The 22,567-nt window shown below is 58.0% G+C and overlaps 2 protein-coding genes across 4 annotated transcripts; both read left to right on the forward strand.

Annotated features, from left to right (window-relative positions):
* Positions 1-615: 615 nt before the first annotated feature.
* Positions 616-6,504, forward strand: RABGGTA (Rab geranylgeranyltransferase subunit alpha). 3 transcript variants are annotated; one of them, XM_073800610.1, is made up of 17 exons: positions 616-732; positions 1,045-1,099; positions 1,265-1,375; positions 1,755-1,879; positions 2,072-2,259; positions 2,519-2,722; positions 3,035-3,118; positions 3,207-3,289; positions 3,379-3,480; positions 3,583-3,688; positions 3,782-3,833; positions 4,004-4,092; positions 4,223-4,311; positions 4,404-4,520; positions 5,159-5,272; positions 5,522-5,609; positions 6,284-6,504. In XM_073800610.1, the coding sequence occupies exons 2-17, from the start codon at positions 1,097-1,099 to the stop codon at positions 6,466-6,468; spliced, it is 1,740 nt and encodes a 579-aa protein (XP_073656711.1). In that variant the 5' UTR covers positions 616-732; positions 1,045-1,096; the 3' UTR covers positions 6,469-6,504. The 3 variants fall into 3 exon arrangements, with proteins under 3 accessions (XP_073656711.1, XP_033707145.1, XP_073656712.1); XM_033851254.2 differs by having other exon boundaries at positions 621-732; positions 6,276-6,504; XM_073800611.1 differs by lacking the exon at positions 616-732 and adding an exon at positions 745-896.
* A 2,353-nt stretch (positions 6,505-8,857) lies between these two features.
* TGM1 (transglutaminase 1) lies at positions 8,858-22,539 on the forward strand. The gene is made up of 15 exons (XM_033851252.2): positions 8,858-9,011; positions 9,688-10,035; positions 10,184-10,372; positions 11,370-11,618; positions 12,013-12,131; positions 12,239-12,346; positions 12,788-12,962; positions 13,353-13,491; positions 13,619-13,722; positions 15,839-15,927; positions 16,439-16,592; positions 16,700-16,981; positions 17,119-17,279; positions 17,613-17,749; positions 22,148-22,539. The coding sequence occupies exons 1-15, from the start codon at positions 8,993-8,995 to the stop codon at positions 22,359-22,361; spliced, it is 2,487 nt and encodes an 828-aa protein (XP_033707143.1). The 5' UTR covers positions 8,858-8,992; the 3' UTR covers positions 22,362-22,539.
* Positions 22,540-22,567: the final 28 nt, after the last annotated feature.

The raw sequence follows: 22,567 nt of genomic DNA on the forward strand, positions 1-22,567 counted from the left end.
CAATTAAAACCATGAGTGTGGATGAAGTCACCCAAAGTGTGGGCCAGAAGATCTGTGGGCCCAGGACAGAGCTCTGGAGAGCTCCGATTTCAAGCAGTTGAAGGCTTGGATTTGTGAACATTCTCCCAAGGGAGCAGTGTGTGAAGTGGAAAAGAGTGTGGAAAGGGCCCTGGATATCACCAACATTTAGGGGAAGAGAAGGTAAACAGATGAGAAGAGAGGGTCAAAAGTGCAGGAAAAGCCAGGACAGGGTGTCACGTCGAGGGAAGTCAGTAGCATCAAATGCTGCAGAGGTCACTGGAGGTAAGGAGAGGAAACTCCATCAGTTAGATTTAGCAACTAAGAGGTGGCGAGTGCGACCAGAGAGAGGTTAGTGGAGCGCTGAGAGGGTGGGCTTCCGGCTGTGGGGGAAACCTTTTCAAATGAAACGCAGTTTGAGTAGGTGGCTGGAATTGCAACCTGCGCTGCTTCCCCGCGCGCGCCACAGTCACGCGTGCACACTCTTACACACCAGAGGGCTAACAGGGACTTGGCGTTCCCGGACAGGTCTCCCAGAGATCCTGCGCAGGCGCCTCCGGAGCCCGCCTGCTCTGCCGCGAGCCCCTCCCCAGGCCTGCAGAGGGCGCTGAGTCTCGGAGAGCCGGGGCGTGACGCCGCTCTAGCTAGCGCTAGCGCTCGGGCTCGGTGGTGGGCGCCGTAGCTCCGCGTCCCGCACGCCTCCTCCCAGCACAGGTGGGTCCGCCGGCGGGGGCCAGCAGTGCTTGGGATCCGTGGGGCGGGCGGGTAGCGACAGCCTCTGGGCGCGGAGTAGTCCCCATCACCTAAGTGCTCCAGCTCGGCAGGCTCCGGCGAATCGGGCTGTGGACAGGGCTGCACGTGTGCAAGTCCCATTCCGGGTGGGTGCCTTTAGGACGTGCAGTGCCTGTCCCGGAACCCCTTAACACCCCAGGGGTCTCCGCCCCGGCTCGGCCGCGGCTTCCTGGAGACGTCTAGGGACGGGGCTACCAGGGGCGGGGCTCCCATGATTGACACGTCTCTCCCCAGGTTTCACGGGCACCACTTGACCCCTACCCTGCCCTGAATCTGAGCCAGCACCATGGTGAGAACCCTGAGCGCAGCCCCTCACCTCCGCATGCCCATGCCCTTGCCCTTGCCCCTGCCCCGCGTGGCCTTGCCTCCGTTGCCCGATATAACAGAGTGGGGGTTCCGGTGGGTATTCCCCTGCAAGGCAGCCTGCACTCTTGCAACCCGCCCATCCCTATAGCACGGGCGCCTGAAGGTGAAGACATCGGAAGAGCAAGCGGAAGCCAAAAGGCTAGAGCGGGAACAGAAGCTGAAGCTATACCAGTCAGCCACCCAGACTGTCTTCCAGAAGGTGGGGCCCTCAGAGGTCGTCCCCTCCCACAGTGGCTCCCTTAGAATAGCACTGAGGCCAAGAAACTGCGCCTTAGAGTCAGGCTGCTTGGATCCATATCTGCGTTCTATCAGGTACTAGCTGTGTATCCTTGGGCAAGTTACTGAATCTCTGTGGACCTCAGTTTGCCCATCTGTAAAATGGGCCTACCAATTGCACTTACTGCATAAGGCTGTTGTGAAAATTAAATGAGAGAATACATGTAAACCCATAAAGTGCTTCGTATGGTACCTATAGCATAGTATGGCATTCACAGAACAGTCGGTAGTTGTCTTTATGTTATTAGCCCTGTAGCAGGAGAAAGATATGATCTCTCTGACCCTGCTATCTACCTTCTCAGCGCCAGGCTGGAGAGCTGGATGAATCAGTGCTGGAACTGACAAGCCAGATTCTGGGAGCCAACCCTGATTTTGCCACCCTCTGGAATTGTCGCCGAGAGGTGCTCCAGCGGCTGGAGGTCCAGAAGTGCGTTGGGGTTCAGAGCCCCGGGAAGATGGCCCTGGCTCTGCCCCTGCCCTGCCTGGGTCCAGGGCTGGAGGAAGAGTGGGGCAGCCAGGGGCATAGGCAGAGGGCAGTGGAGGGCTGGGTGCAGAAAGACAGGAGTGAGCTGAGATTGGGTGTTGGAGGGCCCTGACCCCCATTCCCCTCTGGGTGCAGGTCCCCCGAGGAGTTGGCCGCTCTGGTGAAGGCAGAACTGGGCTTCCTGGAGAGCTGTCTGAGGGTGAACCCCAAGTCTTACGGTACCTGGCACCACCGCTGCTGGCTGCTGGGCCGCCTGCCAGAGGCCAACTGGGCCCGGGAGCTGGAGTTGTGTGCCCGCTTCCTCGAGGTTGATGAGCGGAACTGTACGTGCCCGCAGATTCTGTCCCTACAGCCCTCACCTGCCCCACATTCCGGTACAAGGGCCTCAGTAAGGCCCAGAGTGGGGAGGGATGGCCAGGTTGGGCCCACTGAGCTGATGGCAAAAGGGATGATGGAGCCAAATGTATCCTCCATGGAGTGCAGAGAGGTGTTTCTCAGGATCTCCGAGGGAACTCCAGGGGTACCAGCCGGGGAGATTCTCTTGCCCTGCGTCTGAGATGTGCTGTCTGCCCTTCCCCCCAGTTCACTGCTGGGACTACCGGCGGTTTGTGGCTGCGCAGGCAGCTGTGCCCCCTGCAGAGGAGCTAGCCTTCACTGACAGCCTCATCACCCGAAACTTCTCCAACTATTCCTCCTGGCATTACCGCTCCTGCCTCTTGCCCCAGCTGCATCCCCAGCCAGACTCTGGACCCCAGGGGCGCCTCCCTGAGGATGTGCTGCTCAAAGGTAAGCAGAGTCAGGGGGTGCTGGGGAGGACTCTGCAGTGCCACCCTTCCAACCCTGATGCCTAGGCCTGTTCCTGAACCTGCCACTCGGGAACTTGCCTGGTGCTGGGGGTGCATAAGATCCAGCCCCTGGCTGCAGGGAGCCCAAGTGTCCAATGGGGAAGATAAAACTGAAATGTGCAGCGCCTGGGCAAGGCCAGCCTATAGGTGAAACTGCAGGCTGGAGGAACTCCACGGTGAGGGTGGGATGTTGGGGTGGCCAGGAGCCAAGCAGGGTCCTAACCACAACCCCATGCCTCCGTGGCCCCCGCAGAGCTGGAGCTGGTGCAGAACGCCTTCTTCACTGACCCCAATGATCAGAGTGCCTGGTTCTACCATCGTTGGCTCCTGGGACGAGGTGAGCAGTGGGGGAGGAAGCTGGGTGATTAGGGCTTAGAAGGAATGGAAGAATATTTAAGGAGACCTGAGGCTGTGTCTTCCCCCAGCGGATCCCCAGGATGCCCTGCACTGCCTGCACGTGAGCCGGGATGAGGCCTGTCTGACTGTCTCCTTCTCTCGGCCCCTCCTAGTGAGTCCTGCAGCTTTTGCCGGAGAGCATCGTGGATCGTGGGCCTGGTGCTCTTGGAGTGACGGGTCTCTCTTTGTCCCCCATGCCAGGTGGGCTCCAGGACGGAGACCTTGCTGCTCATGGTGGACAAGTCACCCCTGGCCGTGGCGTGGAGGACCCCAGATGGCAGGAACCGGCCTAGCCACGTCTGGGTATCCCAGGATTGGTGGGCAGACTGGAGGCTGGGGTAGGGCTGGGCTGGGACTGTCAGGAAGGTGGTGCCGCCGGGCTTTTTCTTAACCCCGTGCTCCCAGCTCTGTGACCTGCCCGCCACCTCTCTCAACGACCAGTTGCCCCAACATACATTTCGTGTCATTTGGACAGCAGGCGGTGCCCAGAAGGAGTGTGTGCTCTTAAAAGGTGACACAGCCCGCACCTACCCCCTTGGCGGCAGCCCTCATCCCTCTCTTCCTGTCATGGGTGTCCCCTCCTACCACCTGCTCTTTCTTACAGGCCGCCAGGAGGGCTGGTGCCGGGACTCCGCCACGGACGAACAGCTCTTCAGGTGATGGCGACGGGGAAGCGCACAGACAAGGATGGGGGCTCTGGACTCTGGGCATCAGGCAGCTGGGCAGGAGGCCAGGGGCTTAAGCAGTTGATCTCAGACTGGACACTGGGGCTGACTAGTACCCCAGGGCTGGAGCATCATCCCCTCCCCCCCCTGCCCACCCTCAGGTGTGAGCTGTCGGTGGAGAAGTCCACGGTGCTACAGTCCGAGCTTGAATCCTGTAAGGAGCTGCAGGAGCTGGAGCCTGAGAATAAATGTGAGGCCCGCTCCCCTGAGGAGGCCCCTTTCTAGGGGGGCGCCCCTTGGGGAGAGTGGGAAGGCTCTCCAGAGGATGGGAGCAGAGGAGGATCCAGGAGAGACCATCCTCTTCCCTGCCCTCTCCCCAGGGTGCCTGCTCACCATCATCTTGCTGATGCGGGCGCTGGACCCCCTGCAGTATGAGAAGGAGACGCTGCAGTACTTCCAGACCCTCAAGGCAAGTCGGGTCCATGGGAACCGGCGAGGGGGAGGCCCAGCGGGCAGGAGGAGGGCAGCTGACGTGCATTCTCCGTCCCTTCTCCCTGCCAGGCCGTGGACCCTATGCGGGCAGCGTACCTGGACGACCTGCGAAGCAAGTTCCTGCTGGAGAACAGCGTGCTCAAGATGGAGTACGCGGAGGTGCGTGTGCTGCACCTTGGTCACAAGGTAGGGACTGCGCACGCGCCTTCCCGGCCTTCGCCCTGCTAGCTGGCCTCCCTCTTCCTCAGGACCTGGCCGGCTTTTATGTCTGCTCCCTGGGCCTCAGCCGAGACACTCGCCATGCCCCCGGCTTTCCTTCAGTCGCATGTGCCTTTCTGGACATTTCTTCCTCAACTCCTTCCCATGCTTCTCTCCCTGGAGCAGGCCCCAACACCTAAAACCTCAATAGTTTCCAGAACTTTCTGACAAACCCTCCAGACTCTCTTTTTCCTCTGTAGTCCTTCCCAATCAATCTCCCCAACACGTCACTGCTGCCCACCTTCGCCCCCACCAGCCAATCCCAGACTCACCAGGCCCGCTCCCACCAGTGCCTGTGTTTATCCCAGCGCCCTCCTCCGTCCCCCTTACCTGCCCCACTCCCACCACTCCACTGGCCACCCAGCCCGAGGGCTCAGGCCTCTCCCATGTCCTTGACGTGGGGCATGTACTGCCAGGGGTGCTGAGGCAAGCGTCCCACCTACTCCCTCTTCTCCTCAGCTGGGGTCCCCGAGGGCCTGTGTGGGGCACACAGGGCAAGTGCCTGATAAACGATGGCTGAGGACTTTCCTCCAGGTCTCGCTGGGTATCTTATCCCCCCTCCTCAGGATCTGACGGTGCTCTGCCATCTGGAGCAGCTGCTCTTGATCACTCACCTTGACCTGTCGCACAATCGCCTCCGAGCCCTGCCCCCTGCCCTGGCTGCCCTGCGCTGCCTCGAGGTAAAGCACTCGCCCCTGTGTCGCTGTCCTGGGTGATCCTTCTCCCCTTCCTCCACCTCAGAAGTCTGCCCACCCTACAAAGAGATGCCCACAGATGACCCCTGCCTTCTCCTCTGTCACCCAGCCTGACCCCAGGAGCCCTTCCATGCACTGTAAGCTGATCACCCTGGGTTCCCCAGTTGCTTGTACCAATCCCAGGCTGACAGCTGCCTTCCCTGCCTTGTCTTCCCTGCCCTCCCTGCTCCCCAGGTGCTGCAGGCCAATGACAACACTATCGAGTCCCTGGATGGTGTCACTAACCTGCCCCGGCTGCAGGAGCTCTTTCTGTGCAACAACCGTATCCTTCCTTCTGGGTGCCTTTCGGACAGCAGGTAGTGCGAGGTGCCACACCAGGAAGGGACAGACAGCAAGCAGGGTGGTGTTGCCCCTGGACATGCAGAGGGGGCTCCGGCTGTCTAAGCTGAGGAGAGAGGGTAGCCTGGCGCTGTATGAGGCTATCATTGACTTGTACTGGTAGAGTTTTGGAGGATGGAAGTAAGTGACTTCCTCAAGCCAGAGTTCACAAACCAGCAGCCTACAGATATTCTTGGGTAGCGCATCCTGTTTTTAAAATCAGGAAGTTTCATATTTTAAAAAATCTAGAATTTTGATTCTTCTTTTAAAAATGGCAATTAAAGCAACGTTTAGCCTGCATTTCCACTTGGCAACCCTTGGCCATTGGTGGATCATGGGTGCCTCTGCATCTGGGGCTAGCTTTCACCTTGGCCATAGTCTCCACCACTCCTTCTGGGACTGTATCCAGTCAGCCTCCTGTGCTTCCTGCCTGGCCCCCGGGGGCTGGTGTTTGCAGTCTAGAGCCTTACGCCCTCCGGGGAAGCGGACAAGGTGCCCACCAAGCAGGCTGCTAGGCAGCAGTCCCTGTTCTTGAGGGAAAGCAGTGATGGGTGCACAGGAGCAGGTGGATCTGGAGGAACTGCCGAGCTTTCCTTGACTCCTGCCCAAGGCCTCCAGCAGCCTGCAGTGCTCCAGCCTCTTGCCTCCTGCCCCAGGCTGGTCCTCCTCAACCTGCAGGGCAACCCCCTGTGCCAAGCAGTGGGCATCTCGGAGCATCTGGCCGAGCTGCTGCCTTCAGTTCGCAGCAGCCTCACCTAAGAGACTCTGCCCCCGCCCCCTGCCCTTTAACTTATTGGAACTGAATAAACAATGAAGAGGCCCCCAAAGGCTGCTAAGCCGCCGCTGCCACCATCATTACTACCGCTACCTATCCTGGAAAAGAAAGGGAGAGAGCGAGGGTATGTCAGTTCACCCCCTCTACTTTCATTTTATGCTCAGTCCTGCTGTTCCCTGTCATGGAGAACCAAAGCCTCAGTATCTGGGGCAGAATCAGGGCAATGGCTGGATTTGAATCTACATTCCAGTTTGGGGCTGGGCTGGGTCTAAGTTCCAGGCTGGAATCAGATTTGAGTCCATGTTCTAGTTGGGGCTGGACCACAAAGCAGCTGGAAGTCTCTCTAACTGACAGGGGCTCGTAGAAGTTTCTCCCGTGACCTGTGCCCCTTCTAGATGCCCTGTCTGCCCTGGCTCTCCTTTACCACAGCTGAGAAAGCTCTTCCCAGGAGGAGTGGGCCAGGGCGCCCTGGCTCCCCTGTCTTACAGCAACACTGTCAGTCCCCATGAGTAGCATGCTCTGGATAAAGAGCCCTTGGAGATCCTTGATCCCATTTGATCCTCACAAGCTCTCAGGGCTGAGACGATTAGGCCCATAGTACTGATGAGGAAACTGCTGTTAAGATGCACCCAAGGTTGCCGACCTCAAGTGCTGGAGCCAGAGCTGTCTCTGCAACTTGGTCTGGGATTCCAGATTCATGTTCTTGCTTCTGGATTGGGCAGAGCCTGGCCCCAGCTCCCGAGGTACCGAGACGGTGTCTTTTCCCATGGTCCCCCTTCCAACACACATACACATACCTTGTCCTGACTTTGAAAGCCCTGAGGCATTTGAGCCTCCCCGGAGGGAGGAAAGGGGAGCGACTCAGGGGTGAGGGCACTGAGTCAAACCTGGCTGGGTGGGGAAAGAGAAAGATTGAAACAAGAGGGAGAGAATGTGACAAGGCATTTACCTGGTTCCCTGAGAATCTACCTGGACCCACATGTGCTCACACACAACCAGACTCTCAGGGCCCTGCCCCTCCCATATCTGTAGTGATACACAGACAGCCCCTCCACGAAGCCCTTTGGCTGACCTGCCTCACACCTGCCTGGAATTTTGATTTCCACTAGTGCATCCTCTGAGCGTGCTGGAGGATGTGGGGACTTAGACCTGGACAGGAAAAGGTCACGGGGATGTGAAGGGCTCTGTGCCTGGTCCTGGGGCCTCTGTCCCTGCTCCCCAAGCCACCTCCCTGCCTGATGCATCACCAAACTCAGCCTCTCCTCCAGTCCGCTTCCTTGTGTCCCCTTGCCCACCCTGTTTTCACTGTCTTCTGTTCAGTGTCCCATGGACAGAGCTGGGACAACAGCGGGATGGAGGGAAGAGACCCCAGGAACAGGGTCCCAGCCTTCCGGAAGATGTCTGACCTCCTCTTTGCCTTGGGGCTCTCTTGGTGGCCTCCCTGGCGTTTCTCCCAGTGTCAGGGTGAAGCTGGGGCGGGTGCCTGGAGCCGGTTGGTCAGGATTCCCAGGAAGAATTCCAGGTTGGAGAGCCCTGGCCTCCAGCTCACCAGACATTCATCTCAGTGAGAGAAGGGGGTACTCTGCAGCCTGGGGAGCGGGGGCCTTCATTCCCACCCGAGCCTCATAGCAAAGACCTCAGCCTCCTCCAAACCCCTCGGTTTGGGGGGTGGGGGGTGGCAGAAAACAAGAGATTGCTTCTACTCTGACCCCCCTAATCCCCAACCTGGAGGGACACAGGAAGCAGGGGGCAGCTCAGTCATGCTGGGGCCTGGGGCCTAGCTAGAGGAAGAAGGAGGGACAGACAGATGGATGGTGGGGGCTGGCTGGTGGAGCCAGTCAGAGGGCCTGGCTGCTGGTGTCACCAGTGTGTACCAGCCTGGGATGCTGGGGGCTCCCTGGGCAGGACGAGTCCCAGAGCCAGGCCGGTGGGCAGTTTCACAGGGACAGAGGTGGGCAGCCCGAGCTTGGGAAGAGCGAGTCTGCTGGATAGAGTGTGGGTGGACCCTCCCTGCCCCATCGCGTTAGAGAAACTTCCCACACTACAGGGACGATTCTTTCCCCCTCACCCGCACATGGACATCCACCAAGCCAGGTGCCCCATCCAGAAAGCTGCTCACGGACCCCTCCCAGGAGATGACACTTGTCGCAACCTCCTCCACCGAGGAGAAGGTGCTTCTGATGCACCCAGTTTCGCAGGAGTCAGCATCCCTCGGACGGTGTGATCTCATCAAAGCCTTCCGACTTCAGCCCTGACAGACCCCGCCCCCGCCCCCTCCCCAGCCCGGGCCCAACCCCGCCTCCAGTCGGTTCCTGGCTCCTTGAAAGGGGAAAGAGGGTGCGGCCTAGCCTCATTTCCCACCCCTACCTCGGAAACAGCCCCCAGAGGCTGGGCTTCCTCCCTCGAGGATGGAGCAACCTTCCTTCCCCTTCTTCCCAGAAGCCTGGCCCCGCCCTCCCCCCTCATAAACCACTTACCGGCCCGCCCCACGCTTTCCATTCGTGAGGTGGCCTCAGTCCCGTCCCATCAGTCCCGACCTGTTCCACCCAGAGATGCCAGCACCTTCGTCAGGTGAGTCCCCGGCCAGGTGGGGTGCGAGCCAGCCCGAGCCTGTCGGTCCCAGTGAGGCTGCTCCCCACACACCGAGACTCTACACCTGGGAAGCCCGGCTCGGGGCACCTCTGCCCCCGCCCAGCCCCTCCGGGCAGCTCCGCGTGGGTGTTTGACCAGCCGTGGGGAATATGTCAGGAGCCCAAGTCGTGAATGTCGCTTGCCTGTGTAACGCAAGGAGCCTTGGGTGGGGGATTCCCCCTAAGAAATGGGTCCTTGAGGCAGGCAGCTCTGGAGCTCTAGACTAAGGAGCTGGCAGGTGGAGGGAGCAGGCCCGGGATGGTCTGAGCTGCTGCACCTCGAAGGTGTGACAAGCGTCATCTCCTGGGAGAGGTGCGTGAGCAGCTTTCTGGATGGGGCATCTGGCTCGGTGGATGTCCATGTGCGGGTGAGAGGGGAGAGACTCGTCTCTGTAACGTGGGAAGTTTCTCTAAGTGAGTCTGAAAGGAGTCTTTGGGGAAGGTCTCTGGGTGGGTCTGAGGGAATCTCGGGGTCAGGATCAGATCATCTCAGTCATCTGGCTGGGACTGAATCAGCTCTCTGGATGGAGGGTTTCTGGCTGAGCTGACTGGGGCATGCTGTAGGGGTAAAGGAGGTCTGTGTGAGCGATCAGGGCCTCCCTGCCTTGTCCACACAGGCACGACGACGGGCAGTCCTCGTTCAGATGTGGGCCGCTGGGGCGGGAACCCCTGGCAGCCCCTCGTGACACCTTCTCCAGAGCCGGAGCCGGAGCCAGACAGACATGCTCGCCACGGGCGCCGCCCCTTCTGGGCTCGCTGCTGTGGCTGCTGCTCGTGCCAGAATACAATCGATGAAGACTGGGGGCCTGAGCCCGGCGGAGACCACGGCTCTAACTCCAGGCCTCGAAGGCCCAGCCCCAGGGATCGAAGACCCGACACCCCGGGTGGAAGACCCAACACCCTGGGTCGAAGACCTGACTCCCGGGGCAGCACTGTGACCACAGCTAGAGACGACACCATCCAAGGTGAGGCCCACCTGTCCACGTTATCTGAGAGCCAAAATGCTTTAATGGGCCTGAGACTCATTCTGGCATCTCTGGGGGCCTGGGAGGCTAGTGATGCAGGGCCGGACTCCCCACGGGGCTTCACTGAACCTGAGCTCTGGCCTTGCAGAGGGAAAGCTCGTGGTGACTGGTGTGGATCTGCTGAGTTCACCCTCGGACCAGAATCGCCAAGAGCACCACACGGACGAGTTCGAGTACAATGAGCTGATTATCCGCCGTGGGCAGCCTTTCCACATGGTCCTCTTCCTGTCTCGTCCCTATGACTCATCCGATCGTGTCACCCTGGAGCTGCTCATCGGTCGGTGGAGCCCGCAGTGGGAGGGGTGAAGACCCTGGGCAGGGTGGAGCGGGGGTAGGGGGCTGCATAGCAGGGCTCCCCGCCCTGGTATTGGGGTCAAAGGGGCAGCTTTGGGCTCCTCACTCACCCCACTCCTCGCCCCTGCATGATAAGGCAGGCGCAAGCATGTAAGTGTGTCCCCAGGGGTGCCTCAGGGAGGGTCTGTTTTCCTAGGCTCACCCTCTTCAAGCCTCCAGGAGCATCTGTCTCAAAATTCTTTTTCTTCAGGTGCTTGGCCCAGCATCCCCTTCAGTGTTTCTGCCTCTGTGTGTCTTTCTTTCTGGGTCTGCCCTCCTTCCTCAGGGTGTGGCTCCACGCTCTCTCCCACTGTGTCTCTCGGTCTCTCTGTCCCCATGGCCCAGGGCAGGTGCCTCCCTCATTGCATTGCTTGGTGGCTACTGACTGCCTAGGCCGGTGCTTATGCTGCCGCAGGGGGCCGGCGACCCCTCGTACCCTTTGATTAGGGCCTAGCCTTGCCCACCCCAGCCTGTAATTTCCCAGGTACCCTCACCACCTCCAGCAAGGATGCCCTGGGCTCTGGAAGCTGCAGCCCCAGGGAGCAGGCAGGGTTGAACTTCAGGATAGGAACTGCCCTTTCACACGCAGCAGGGGCAACTGGACCCAGACAGGGTGGCTCTGCTCCTCCAACCCAGGTGCTGGAACAGTCAGGCAGGGAGAGCGTGACGGTGACCTGGTCTCTTCTAGTCGCCTCTGAGTTAAGTGTCGAGGGAACAGGTTTGGGATGTTGGACTAGATCTCTGCCCTGACATGTGGGCAAACACTGGGTGGGGACAGAGCTGCTCTCAGATTGACCCAGGCGATGGTCCAACTCAGGGACACACTCACTGGCTCATACACTTTCTGGGTGGGGCTGCGAGAAGTCCAAGGCACCATCCCCCACCCCCACCCCCGCCTTCACATAGGCTGCAGCAGCTAATCGATGCTTCCCCCACTGCAGGAAACAACCCTGAGGTGGGCAAGGGCACCCACGTGATCATCCCAGTGGGCCAGGGGGGCAGTGGAGGCTGGAACGCCCAGGTGACCAAGTCCAGCGGGAAGAATCTGAACCTACAGGTCCACACCTCCCCCAATGCCATCATCGGCAAGTTTCAGTTCACGGTCCGCACATGCTCAGAAGCTGGCGAGTTCCAGTTGCCCTTTGACCCCTGCAATGAGATCTACATCCTCTTCAATCCCTGGTGCCCAGGTAAGCCTGCTGGAGTCAGAAGAAAGGCATGGAGAGGAGGGGAGGGCAGGGCAGGGCTTCCTTTCCTGGGTCTGGCTACGTGCCTGGGTATCTAGCCCTAGGAGAAGCCAGCCTCCCATTGTCCAGGTGAGGGGACCTAGATCCAGGACCTAGAGAGGTGACCAGCCCAAGGTCACACAGTCTCACCTCTCCTGGGGAAGGGCCCTGGTTACAGCCACCCTCCTCTGATCATCTCTGTCATGCTCACTGCATCCTTCCTGGGAGAAGTGCTGTCAGGCTAGAGGCATTCCTGCTCTTCCTCTGCGGTCATGAGTCCTGCAGAATCAGCCCAGGGGCAGGTGGGACCCAGGGAGAGGGCTGGAGGGGACCAGGCATATATGTTTTGGGAACACAGAGGACACCGTGTATGTGGACCGTGAGGACTGGCGGCAGGAGTACGTGCTTAATGAGTGTGGGAGAATTTACTATGGGACCGAAGCACAGATTGGCGAGCGGACCTGGAACTACGGCCAGGTACGGCTGGCTGGGGCCTCGTGCACTCAGGGGCACTAGAGGCAGGTGGGGCGGGGTAGGGGAGCAGGTGCTGGCCTAGGGGTCACCTCTGCCCTTCCTCCCTCCAGTTTGACCACGGGGTGCTGGATGCCTGCCTGTACATCCTGGACCGGCGGGGCATGCCATATGGAGGCCGCAGGGACCCCATCAGTGTCTGCCGGGTCGTCTCCGCCATGGTGAGCACCCTCGCGTCTCTGAGCCCTACCATGTGTCTGCCTGCTGCCTCCCCTGCTCCACCCCACACTCTTACCCTTCCTGATTCTGTCACTGCTCTTGCAAAGGGTACTGTGGGAAGTGGTCTCACCCCTCTTCCCTCCCTCGCCTGTCCCCCAGCGTTCCCCTTCCTGGCTCTGGTTCCAGCTCTTGCGTAATGTAGGGCCAAACCCCAAACTTGGCACACCCAGCATTCACATTCATGTGTCAGACGGGTTGGGGGGGGTGGGGGGGGTGGAGTGGGCAGAGAGCTCTGGGAGTGGTGAGAGGGGCTCAGGCTGCTACTGGACCCTGAAGCCTTTAGGGGTGAGGGATGGTTGCAGGGTCAGAGGCTGGGCCGGGGGCCACACGGCAGGCCCTGAGCTTCTCCCCAACTCTGCCCCACCCCGTCCTGTCCTGGGCAGGTAAACTCCTTGGATGACAATGGCATCCTGATTGGGAACTGGTCTGGAGAATATTCCCGCGGCACGAATCCCTCGGCGTGGGTGGGCAGCGTGGAGATTCTACTCAGCTACCTACGCACCGGCTTCCCTGTCCCGTACGGCCAGTGCTGGGTTTTCGCCGGCGTGACCACTACAGGTAGTGGAGGGACGGGACAGGAGCTGCCTGGGCCCTGCACGAAGGAGGGAGGGAAGCCAGGCTCCGCCTTCACGAGCCCAGCCCAGCTGTGGCTACAGTGTTGGAACAGGCAGGGTGGCTGGTAGGCTGGCCTTAATTATCATTAATTAGTGTTAACAACCGAGAGGGGCCTAGAGGAGAGGGGGGAGAAGGGACAGTTAGGGACAAGGCGAGGCCGGTGGCCTGGATTCCCCTAACCCCCAACACTCCCTGGCTCGGTGCCCTCCTGACCCTAGCGACCCCTGACCCAGTTGCCCCTGTCCCCTTGCTACTCCTGACCTCGTGCCTCACCTGCCCCCCACCCCTGCCCGGGCCCTGGGCCCTGAACCCCCAACCCTGGTTTCCCCACAGTGCTGCGCTGCCTGGGCCTGGCCACCCGTACCATCACCAACTTCAATTCTGCGCATGACACAGACACGTCCCTCACCATGGACATCTACTTTGACGAGAACATGAAGCCACTCGAGCACCTGAACCATGATTCCGTCTGGTGAGGCTGGGGCTGGCCTGCCCTTCCCTGCTGAGGACTGGTGACCCGAGGCCTGGGCACCAGGGGGATGCCGGGGAGGCCCTGGGGGGTGGGCAGCTCACGGAGCCCTCCGGCCATGTCCATCCAGGAACTTCCACGTGTGGAACGACTGTTGGATGAAGAGGCCGGATCTGCCCCCAGGCTTCGATGGATGGCAGGTTGTGGATGCCACACCCCAGGAGACCAGCAGCGGTGAGGCGGGGCCCTGCCTGGCTCCTGAACCCCACTTGGGGCCCCTCCCTGTCTCCCCAGCCAGGGTAACAAACTCCAGCGTCCCGGACGGGGCCTTAGAGCCGGGTCCTTTAAGCCCGCAGTTCTTCAAACAGACTCCTCAGGGCAAATCACCATGTGGCCCTTCATTTTTTTTTACCTTTCTGCGTAACTATTTGCCTAAATTTTATTTATTTGTAATGATTATTACACTCAGATGGCTCAAAAGTCCAAGGATTCGAGAGAATTCAGTGAGAGGTTTCCCTCCCCTGACAAATCCACTATTCCCACTTGCTTTTTTATTTACATATCCTGGAGGTAATTAATTGAAGGACGCTTTTATTTATATATATTCTTTTAAAGTTTAAAAAGTCATTATTTTAAGTAAAACATGCTTGGAAGGAAAAAAAGAGGATAGACTTGTATAGCATAAAGTATACAATTCCCTATCCTCTCTCAGGTGGTTTGTTTCGTTTTGTTTCAAGGAAATTTCTATATCCTACTCCAGACTTGATATGTTGGACCTTCAGGGAATAGACTCTAGGAATCTGTATTTTTGAAAGTTCTGGTGATGTTGCAGATCAGCTGGGTTTGGGAGTTCCTCTAGGGCACAGAGCATTAGGTCAGCAGCAGAGCAGACCCAGCCCCCGACTTTCTCTTTCAACACATATTCTCACTTTTACCAAGTTCCTCTCGTATCTGTTCCACTGCTCCACTGAGTAGTATGAAAAAATCAGGGTTCAGATAGGCTCAAAGGAGAAAAGAGCTTCTGTAACACAGTCCAGCCTAAGAAGTAATCACTGATGACATAACCTACTAGTCTCTTTTCCACAATGCACATTTCTGCAAAAATTAGACTTCCCGTGCTCTTCTCAGACAGATCCCGCACACCCTTCCCACCTTAATACTCTGGCCCCAGGCAGCCCCACCTGCCGGACTGGTTGCCTCTCCCCCCAACCCCTGCCACCTCTCCCTTCCTCACCCTGGGTCAGATAGCCTTCCCCTAGCCTACATTCCTCCTCTGGTCTCTGGCCAGACCCCTCCCCCCTCAGTCATCTCTGTGAACGGTGCCCCCTGAGTTGTGCAACCCCAGTGATGCCTGCGACGCTGGAACAGCCTGCAGGACACCGGGAGATCTGAGTTCTCGTCCCCACTCTGGGAAGTGGTGGGCTGGGCGGCAGCCAGGGCCTCTGAGGCCAGCCAGACCCGGGCTTGATTCTAGCTTGATCACTTCTTAGATATGTCATCTTGGGCAAGTTCCTTGCACCTTCAGGTTTTGGTGTTCTTGTTTGGAATATGTGGATGATATATACCATACAGGGCGGTTGGGAGGATCTAATGATAAGTCATAGTAGACTAGCAGCATGGCTGCAGCTTAGCAGCTACTCAGTTAAGTATTAGCTCCTTCCTTCTCTCTGTATCCAACTGTCTTGGGAGATCCTGGCATCTACTTTGCCTCACTGAGCCTGTCTCCCCATGTATAAAAGACCATCGTGCGAGATGTTTTCTAAGATTCTCTCCTGTTGGATGGCCCTCACTTCCTGTTCTGTGTCCTCTCCCGCCAAGCTTCCTCCCTATCAACCCATCTCTTCCAGAAAACCCTCCCGAGCACACTGAGGACAGACTCTGTTTCCCACCAGCTCCCCTCTCACCTCCCCACAGAGAGGACACAGTAGGCTGCAGAGCTGAAGGGTTGTTCTGGATCTTTCTGGAATGGTGACTGTGATGTCATTGCTCTCCCAGCCGGCAAGCAGAGCCACGGTGGGCTCTGGGTTTGTCTTGATGTAGGATGGCTGTTGACCTCAGGGGGTTACAGACAGCTGACATGCAGCTTCAGCCAGTAGAGGAAGTATGCCAGCAATTTGATTAGCAAGGCAGGCCTGTCCCCACAGTTGTCCCTGTCCCCCTATCCCCCACCAAGGACTGAGGCCAAATAGAACGTGTGCACTCCTTTGTTTAACCTCCCTGAGTTGGACTGGTGGGAGCTGACCCCAGGCAGTGGGCGCTGGGCCTGGATGGGTGGGCCCAGGATCTGGGTGGGGGATTCCCCCTCAGCCTCCTTGGACCTCTCACCCCCATGCTACCCTTACTCCCCTAGGCATCTTCTGCTGTGGCCCCTGCTCTGTGGAGTCCGTCAAGAACGGCCTGGTCTACATGAAGTATGACACACCCTTCATTTTTGCTGAGGTGAGGCCTGTGTGGCCGGTGCCTTTGTGGGCAGCCTGGGGAGACCAGGGCACTGGTGTTAGCCCTGGGTTCTCTGGTCCTGACCTCACCACCGACCGACTAGCTGTGTGACCTTGAGCAAGTCACTCATTCTATGAGTCTTAGTTTCCCCAGCTGTTAAAAGGGGGATAATAATGGCTGCCATGCTTCCTGTGCTCAGGATCAAAAGAAATAATGGGTATGAAGCTGCTCTATAAGTCGTAGAGTCAGCGAGCGAGCGTAAGGGATTACTGTTATTAATGTTGAATGCATTGTAAGGGGCCTCCCAGACCAGTTTCTTCCCCACTCTCTGGCCTTGTCTGGCTCAGCTTGGAAAGTCTCCCGGTTTGGCTCTTCCAGGAAGCTCCCAACCTTTGGATCTAGCCTTCCATGCAGCTCCTAGCATGCAGGGAAGGCAGCTGGGGGTCAGGCCCACCCTCAGACCCTCTGGCTCACTCACTCCCGGCTCACACCCCACACACGCCCCAAACAGGTGAACAGTGACAAGATCTACTGGCAGCGGCAAGGTGACGGCAGCTTCAAGGTCGTGTACGTGGAGGAGAAAGCCATCGGCTCGCTCGTCGTCACGAAGGCCGTCGGCTCCAACATGCGGGAAGACGTCTCCCACATCTATAAGCACCCGGAAGGTACCAGTCCCCCAACCTGGCCAGCTCCGACCACGCCAAGGGTTCCCACCAAGCACTCGCCAACGCCAGCAGCAGTGGTAGGCTCACCATTGACCCTCCACCCCCAGGCTCAGAAGCAGAGCGGAAGGCAGTGGAGACCGCAGCCGCCCACGGCAGCAAACCCAACGTGTACGCCATCAGGGACTCGGCTGAGGACGTGGCCCTGAAGGTGGAGGCGCAGGACGCAGTGATGGGGCAGGACCTGACCATCTGCGTGGTGCTGACCAACTGCGGCAGCAGCCCCCGGACTGTGAAGCTGCACCTCTACCTCTCCGTTACCTACTATACCGGCGTCTCTGGGTCTGTCTTCAAGGAAAGCAAGAAGGAAGTGGTGCTGGCGCCGGGGGCCTGTAAGTGCTTCTTCCCCAGCCCTGCCGCCTCCCCCGCTGCCCCACGGCTGGGCACCCCGGGGCTGGGGACATGGAGACCCCAGGATGCCGGGTCTGGGGAAGCTGGCCTCAGTGACACCATGCCTCTTCCCCCGCAGCGGAGCGCATGGCCATGCCCGTGGCCTATAAGGAGTACCGGGTCCACCTCGTGGACCAGGGGGCCATGCTGCTCAACATCTCGGGCCACGTCAAGGAGAACACGCAGGTGCTGGCCAAGCAGCACACCTTCCGTCTGCGCACCCCGGACCTCACCCTCACGGTAGAGCAGCTGGCTGGGGCAGGGGGAAATCGGAGGGCCAGGGGAGGGGGCACTGGGCCAGGAGCCGTGGCAGGAGGAGGTCAGGGACCGGCTCTGAGCTCCTGGGCTTCGGTTTCCTCCTCTGGAAAATCAGATCTCATTTCCCTGATTCTGTGGTGGCCGCAGCTGGAGAGTGGGTTGGAGTTTCCTGTCTGGCTTTGGGAGAGCTCTCTCTCGGGGGCAGAAACGTGGGGTGAGGGCGGTCTTGATTTGAAGGAGCTCTCCCTCTCTGGGGGAGCGTCTGGTCCCGTGAGTTCGGCCAGGGGCTCTGATGGGGGCCTCTTTTTCTCTCAGTTACTGCGAGCAGCCGTGGTTGGCCAGGTTTGCGAGGTCCAGATTGTCTTCCAGAACCCCCTGCCTATCACCCTCACCAACGTTGTCTTCCGGCTCGAGGGTTCCGGGTTGCAGAGACCCAAGACCCTCAACGCTGGGTGAGTCCGGCCCCTCCTCCTTCCCCTGCCGCTGCCCTTGCCTGCCTCCTGGCGGCCTGGGTCCCAGCTTTGCTTCCTCTCTCGGTCAGGACGGTAAGGTCTGTCGCTTGGGGCCCGCCAGCAGCACCTCCTGACTCAGTTCAGCCCACCCAGCACTTAAAAGGCCTGCTGTGGGCAGTGCTCTGCGGTGTCCCCGCCCTGCCTCACTGGCTCATTAGGGAGCTAAAACCTCACATAGGAATCCCTAGCAACTCGTCACTACTGTCACCCAGCACTCAGCAGTTGAGCAGGCACTTTCAGGAATATAAGTTCATTTGGAGACCACAAAAACCCCTTAAGGTACATTAGAGATCATCACCTGGGCCGTGTGCCCCAGGGCAAGTGACTGATCTCCTCTGTGCCTCAGTTTTCTCACCTGTAAAGTAGGCATAACGATAAGCCTGGCTCTGAGGATCAGAAGAGACGCTGCCCGTAAAGCCCTCAGGATGGTGCTCGGCACAGCATTCGTGTTCTGTTGGTAGCTGTCCCCCCCCCCTTTACAGATGGGGCAGCTGGTGGCCGCATCTCACAGGGTCTCACAGCTCCTAAGGGGCAGGCTCTGCCCCTCCCGCTTTGCTGAGAGCACAGGCTCTCAAGCTTGCTGCTGGCGTGGTGGCACGAGGGCCGAGCAGCAGTTCCGAAGGCGAGAGCCCTGTGCCTCGGGCCCTCACCCAGCCTGCCGGGGCCTGATCCCGAGCCACGTGAGGCTCTGGGCCAGGCCAGTGCCCACAGTCGTGTTCCTGGGCCTGTGCGGCCATCTCTGACGCAGACCCACGCATGCAGGAACAGCACAGAGGGAAAGCAGAGCAGGCCAGAGGCTGACTTCTAAGATCAGCCTTCTGGGGACAGGGACAGGAATTTTCCTCATTCGACAAAGAGCTCCCGAGGGACAGTGACAGCATGCGCTCGGAGGGGCTGGGTGAGGAAGCAGAGGGTCCCTGCCCACCCTGCCCATCCCTCTCCCCACACACAGCAGGCGGCTCTGCCTGGTGGTGTCTGCCGCTTTCCCCAACAGGCCAAAGCTGAAAAGGTTGCTGTTCAGAACTTTGCCCCAGCCTGGCCCCCTGGATGATGGGACACATCACAAACGAGTGCTCTCCTTCCGTCGCCCTAAAAGGGTCTCTGGCAGCTTAGAGAGTGGAGCTTGGAACTCCCAGACAGCTCACCTGCTGGTGTCTCTCACCTGCAGCGGACAGAGGGAGGTTCACCTGTTCTGAGGGATTCCCCAGAGCGGGGCTCCCCTCAGCAGCCCCACCAGATCTTTGATTCTTGCCCCTGCCTGGGAATAAGGAAAGGACCGCTGCACTGAGTGATGGAGACCCAGCTCCTCTCTTCAGCTGTGGGGCTTGTGCAAGTCTCCCCCCACTTAAAGGTCTCAGCCTTCCCATCGGTAGGTGAGAGGGTTAGATGGTAGTTTCTCAAGGCAGGTCCTCCTTGGACATCCTGTGGCTCCTCAGCTGCTGTGAGCCCAGGCCAGGGCCACCAGGACAGCTGAGAGCCCTGAGCTCCTGGCTCGGATATATTAGATTCCAAAACGGGCATCACTTCCCTCTCATCTGCGCATCCAAGGCTGTGGCATGGAACCCCACTGTGCCACCCAGCCTGCTGAGCGGCCACTTAATAAACATTCCAGAACTTACTCCTTCAGACGGCTATCGTCACCACCGAAGCAGTCACCAGGGGAAGCTGGAAGTCTGCTCCAAATCCTTCTCGGGAATTTCCCCCAGAGCCTGAATCATATTCTCTAGAATGTCCTTAGGGTGGTCTTCTAAGGGGGTGGATTTGACTTTGGGGAAACAGCCTCAAGTCATTTAGCATTAAGACTTAATTAATAAGGTAAGTGAACAAGGTGGGTCATCATGCCCTCTTCGATCAGAACTGAAGCTTGGCTGTACAGGAGGGGCAGTGACTTGTCCGGGTGTGCGTGCGCACCCAAGTCGGGTGCGTGTGATGTGCGTGTGGTTTTAAATGGCTGTGAAGGAAAATCTGAGAGGAGCTTTTTCAAATGTTCAACAGAGTTGAACCAGTACGTCATTGAAGGACAATGCTAATTTGGATGTCTAAGTTCTGATGTCCTGTCAGGGAGTTGGTTTTATTACCTGCACTCACTTACGGGCACATTCCAACATGAGCAGCTGACGTGCTCAGCTTAAAGTGGCAAACTGGGGTACAGCCAAGGTCTCGCCTGACTCTTGAGACCTACTCTTAAGGGTAGGAAGAGATCTTGACATCCCTAGCTGGAATCTGGAGAGCATTTTCTCTTGGAAATAATGTTATAAATAAAGGCTAGGCTCTGAAATAGTACAGTTCAATCATAGTATGGGTTAAATAGACTTTTGAAGGCTGATCTGAACCTAAACAACCTTTATCCTGCATCGATGGAAAAGTGAGCACAAATTAAAAGTGCAGATTCGTAACCAGGAAGAGTATAGCCTACCTGCTAAGTTATAGACTTAATTTCTTTCTTTCTTTTTTTAAAATAAATTTACTTATTTATGTATTTATTTTTGGCTGCGTTGGGCCTTCGCTGCTGTGCGCGGGCTTTCTTTATTTGCGGCGAGCGGGGGCCACTCTTCGTTGCGGTGCGCAGGCTTCTCGTTGCAGTGGCTTCTCTTGTTGCAGAGCACAGGCTCTAGGCACACGGGCTCAGTAGTTGTGGCGCACAGGCTCTAGAGCGCAGGCTCAGTAGTTGTGGCGCATGGGCTTAGTCGCTCCGCGGCATGTGGGATCTTCCCGGACCAGGGCTCGAACCTGTGTCCCCTGCATTGGCAGGCAGATTCTTAACCACTGCGCCACCAGGGAAGTCCCTAGACTTAATTTCAAGTTGTATATTATGATAGGAAGTCTAGAAATTAAGTCTATAACCTAACAGGTAGGCTATAGATATCTATCTCCCTGTCTCCCCTGCTTCCCACCTTCATAGAGCTTGGAGGCACCTTCAAGACCATCTGATCCCACCCCCTCATTTTACATTCGCTTCCATTTTACACCAGAAAGTGAGGACGACTGGTACCTTGTTCTAAACCACACGGTTAACAACGGTAGAAGAAGGAGTACAGAGTGGTCCGGGGACGCCCCTTGGAAGCAGGCCGTTTTGCCCCAAGGAGAGCTCATCCTCAATGTTGGGGTGTTGACTCATTCTCTTGGAGGACTGTGGTGTTTGCACAGAGTCTGGCTCCAGAGGCAGTCCCCAAGGCAGGCTCAGGTTGAGCAGGGGACAGAGGTAAAGGTTTAAGGCAGAGGCAGGAAAGGACAGATGCTAACAGGCGTGAGAAGGTGCGATATAAATGCAGTCACAGTCAGTGTGTAAGCACACGTGCAGATTGCTGGAGGAGCTCAGAGAAGGGTGAGATTCATTTTCCTGAGGGCAGGAGGTGCTCCGGGGAGCCCTCACTGAGGAGGAGTTGTGAGCTGGGTCTGGAGGCAGCCTGGGGGCAAAGCTTGAAGACAGAGGTGAGTTCAGGGAAGGGGAGGAGCTCAGTGGGACTGGCGGGCAGGAGGAATGGGGGGATGATGAGGTGGTGCAGGCAGGCAGGGTGACTCAGAGTGAGCCTGTGTGTCAGGTTAGAGAGCTACAGTTTCGTCTATCTCATAAACACTGAGGAAGCCAAGCCGGTGAAGGGCTCAGTTCATCTCTGAGTGCTTGGAGAATAGAATGGAAAATGAGATGGGAGGCAAAGAGGCCAGTTAGAAGACTGGTGAAATTGTGATTCCCAGACGGGTGGTCTGGGACTAGAGGTCCATGGGAAGGAAGAAAATAAAGACACTGTAGTGTGTGTGTGCACACCAGCATGTGTGTTTCTTTCTCTCTCACTCACACACACGAATGTGTGTCAATTTAATTTAAAGATGCCAATTGTCTGTTCTTTTTTTTTTTTTAATAACAAGCTGAAATATGATCGTAGCAGAGGATGATTAATTTTCTTCCACCTTCTTCCTCGGCAAACCTGAAAGTATGTGGCAATACTGTGTTGAGCCCCAAAGTCTCCCTTTGAAGTTTCCTTGTTCTTGGAAACCCTACGGGGATTGGGGCTGACCTGGTTGGGGCAGGAGCATTGGCCATGGAGAGGAGGGGAGGCAGTGCCTCTCTCTCTGTCCGGATGTTTGTGAGAGCAGGGAGGGAGGAGTCCTGGATGCTGAGATTTCCAGCTCCAGCAGCTGGGTGGGTGGCCACTGATCTAGCCTTGCAGAGGTGGCCTTGGGGTTCAGGCTTTGTTCCGGGTGTGGAGATTCCAGCTGAGCCCAGAAATGCCTGAAGGGCTCCACCTGCCGCTCCTTCCTTCCTGCCTGCCCCATCAGCCCTTACTCCCCACGCCACCCTCGGTCACCCCAGGCCCATGATCCTATCTCTGCCCACAGGGACATTGAGGGCAACAAGAGAGTGACACTGCGCCAGACGTTCGTGCCTGTGAGACCAGGCTGCCGCCAGCTCATCGCCAGCTTGGACAGCCCACAACTCTCCCAGGTTCATGGGGTCATCCAGGTGGATGTGGCCCTGGCCGCTGGTGGCGGGGGCTCCTCAGATACTAGAGGCAACGGTAGCTCAGAGGAGACCATCCCTATTGCATCTTGAGGTGGGGCTTAGCCCTGGGCCAGGAGCAATGCGAGTGGAGTCAGATGAGCAAGGGCATTGCCTCAAGACAGGGGCCCGCTGCAGAGCGGTTCCCCAGGGCCTCAGGTGGGGAGACCGGGACATCTGGGGAGGAACTGATCTCATTTGCACAGATGCTAATAAACTGTTTTACAATGAAGCTGCCGTTCTGTCCATCTGTCAGTCTA

This window comes from Tursiops truncatus, chromosome 2, assembly GCF_011762595.2.
Source record: "Tursiops truncatus isolate mTurTru1 chromosome 2, mTurTru1.mat.Y, whole genome shotgun sequence".
In the NCBI taxonomy this organism is placed as follows: domain Eukaryota; kingdom Metazoa; phylum Chordata; class Mammalia; order Artiodactyla; family Delphinidae; genus Tursiops; species Tursiops truncatus.

Bases quoted from the DNA above. Each gene is read 5' to 3' on its own strand.
- RABGGTA (XM_073800610.1), top strand. The intron at 3,834-4,003 runs GTGATGGCGACG...GCCCACCCTCAG, and splicing joins ACGGACGAACAGCTCTTCAG to GTGTGAGCTGTCGGTGGAGA. The intron at 4,521-5,158 runs GTAGGGACTGCG...CCCCCTCCTCAG, and splicing joins TGCTGCACCTTGGTCACAAG to GATCTGACGGTGCTCTGCCA.
- TGM1 (XM_033851252.2), top strand. The intron at 13,723-15,838 runs GTGAGGCGGGGC...TTACTCCCCTAG, and splicing joins ACCCCAGGAGACCAGCAGCG to GCATCTTCTGCTGTGGCCCC. The intron at 16,982-17,118 runs GTAAGTGCTTCT...CTTCCCCCGCAG, and splicing joins GGTGCTGGCGCCGGGGGCCT to CGGAGCGCATGGCCATGCCC.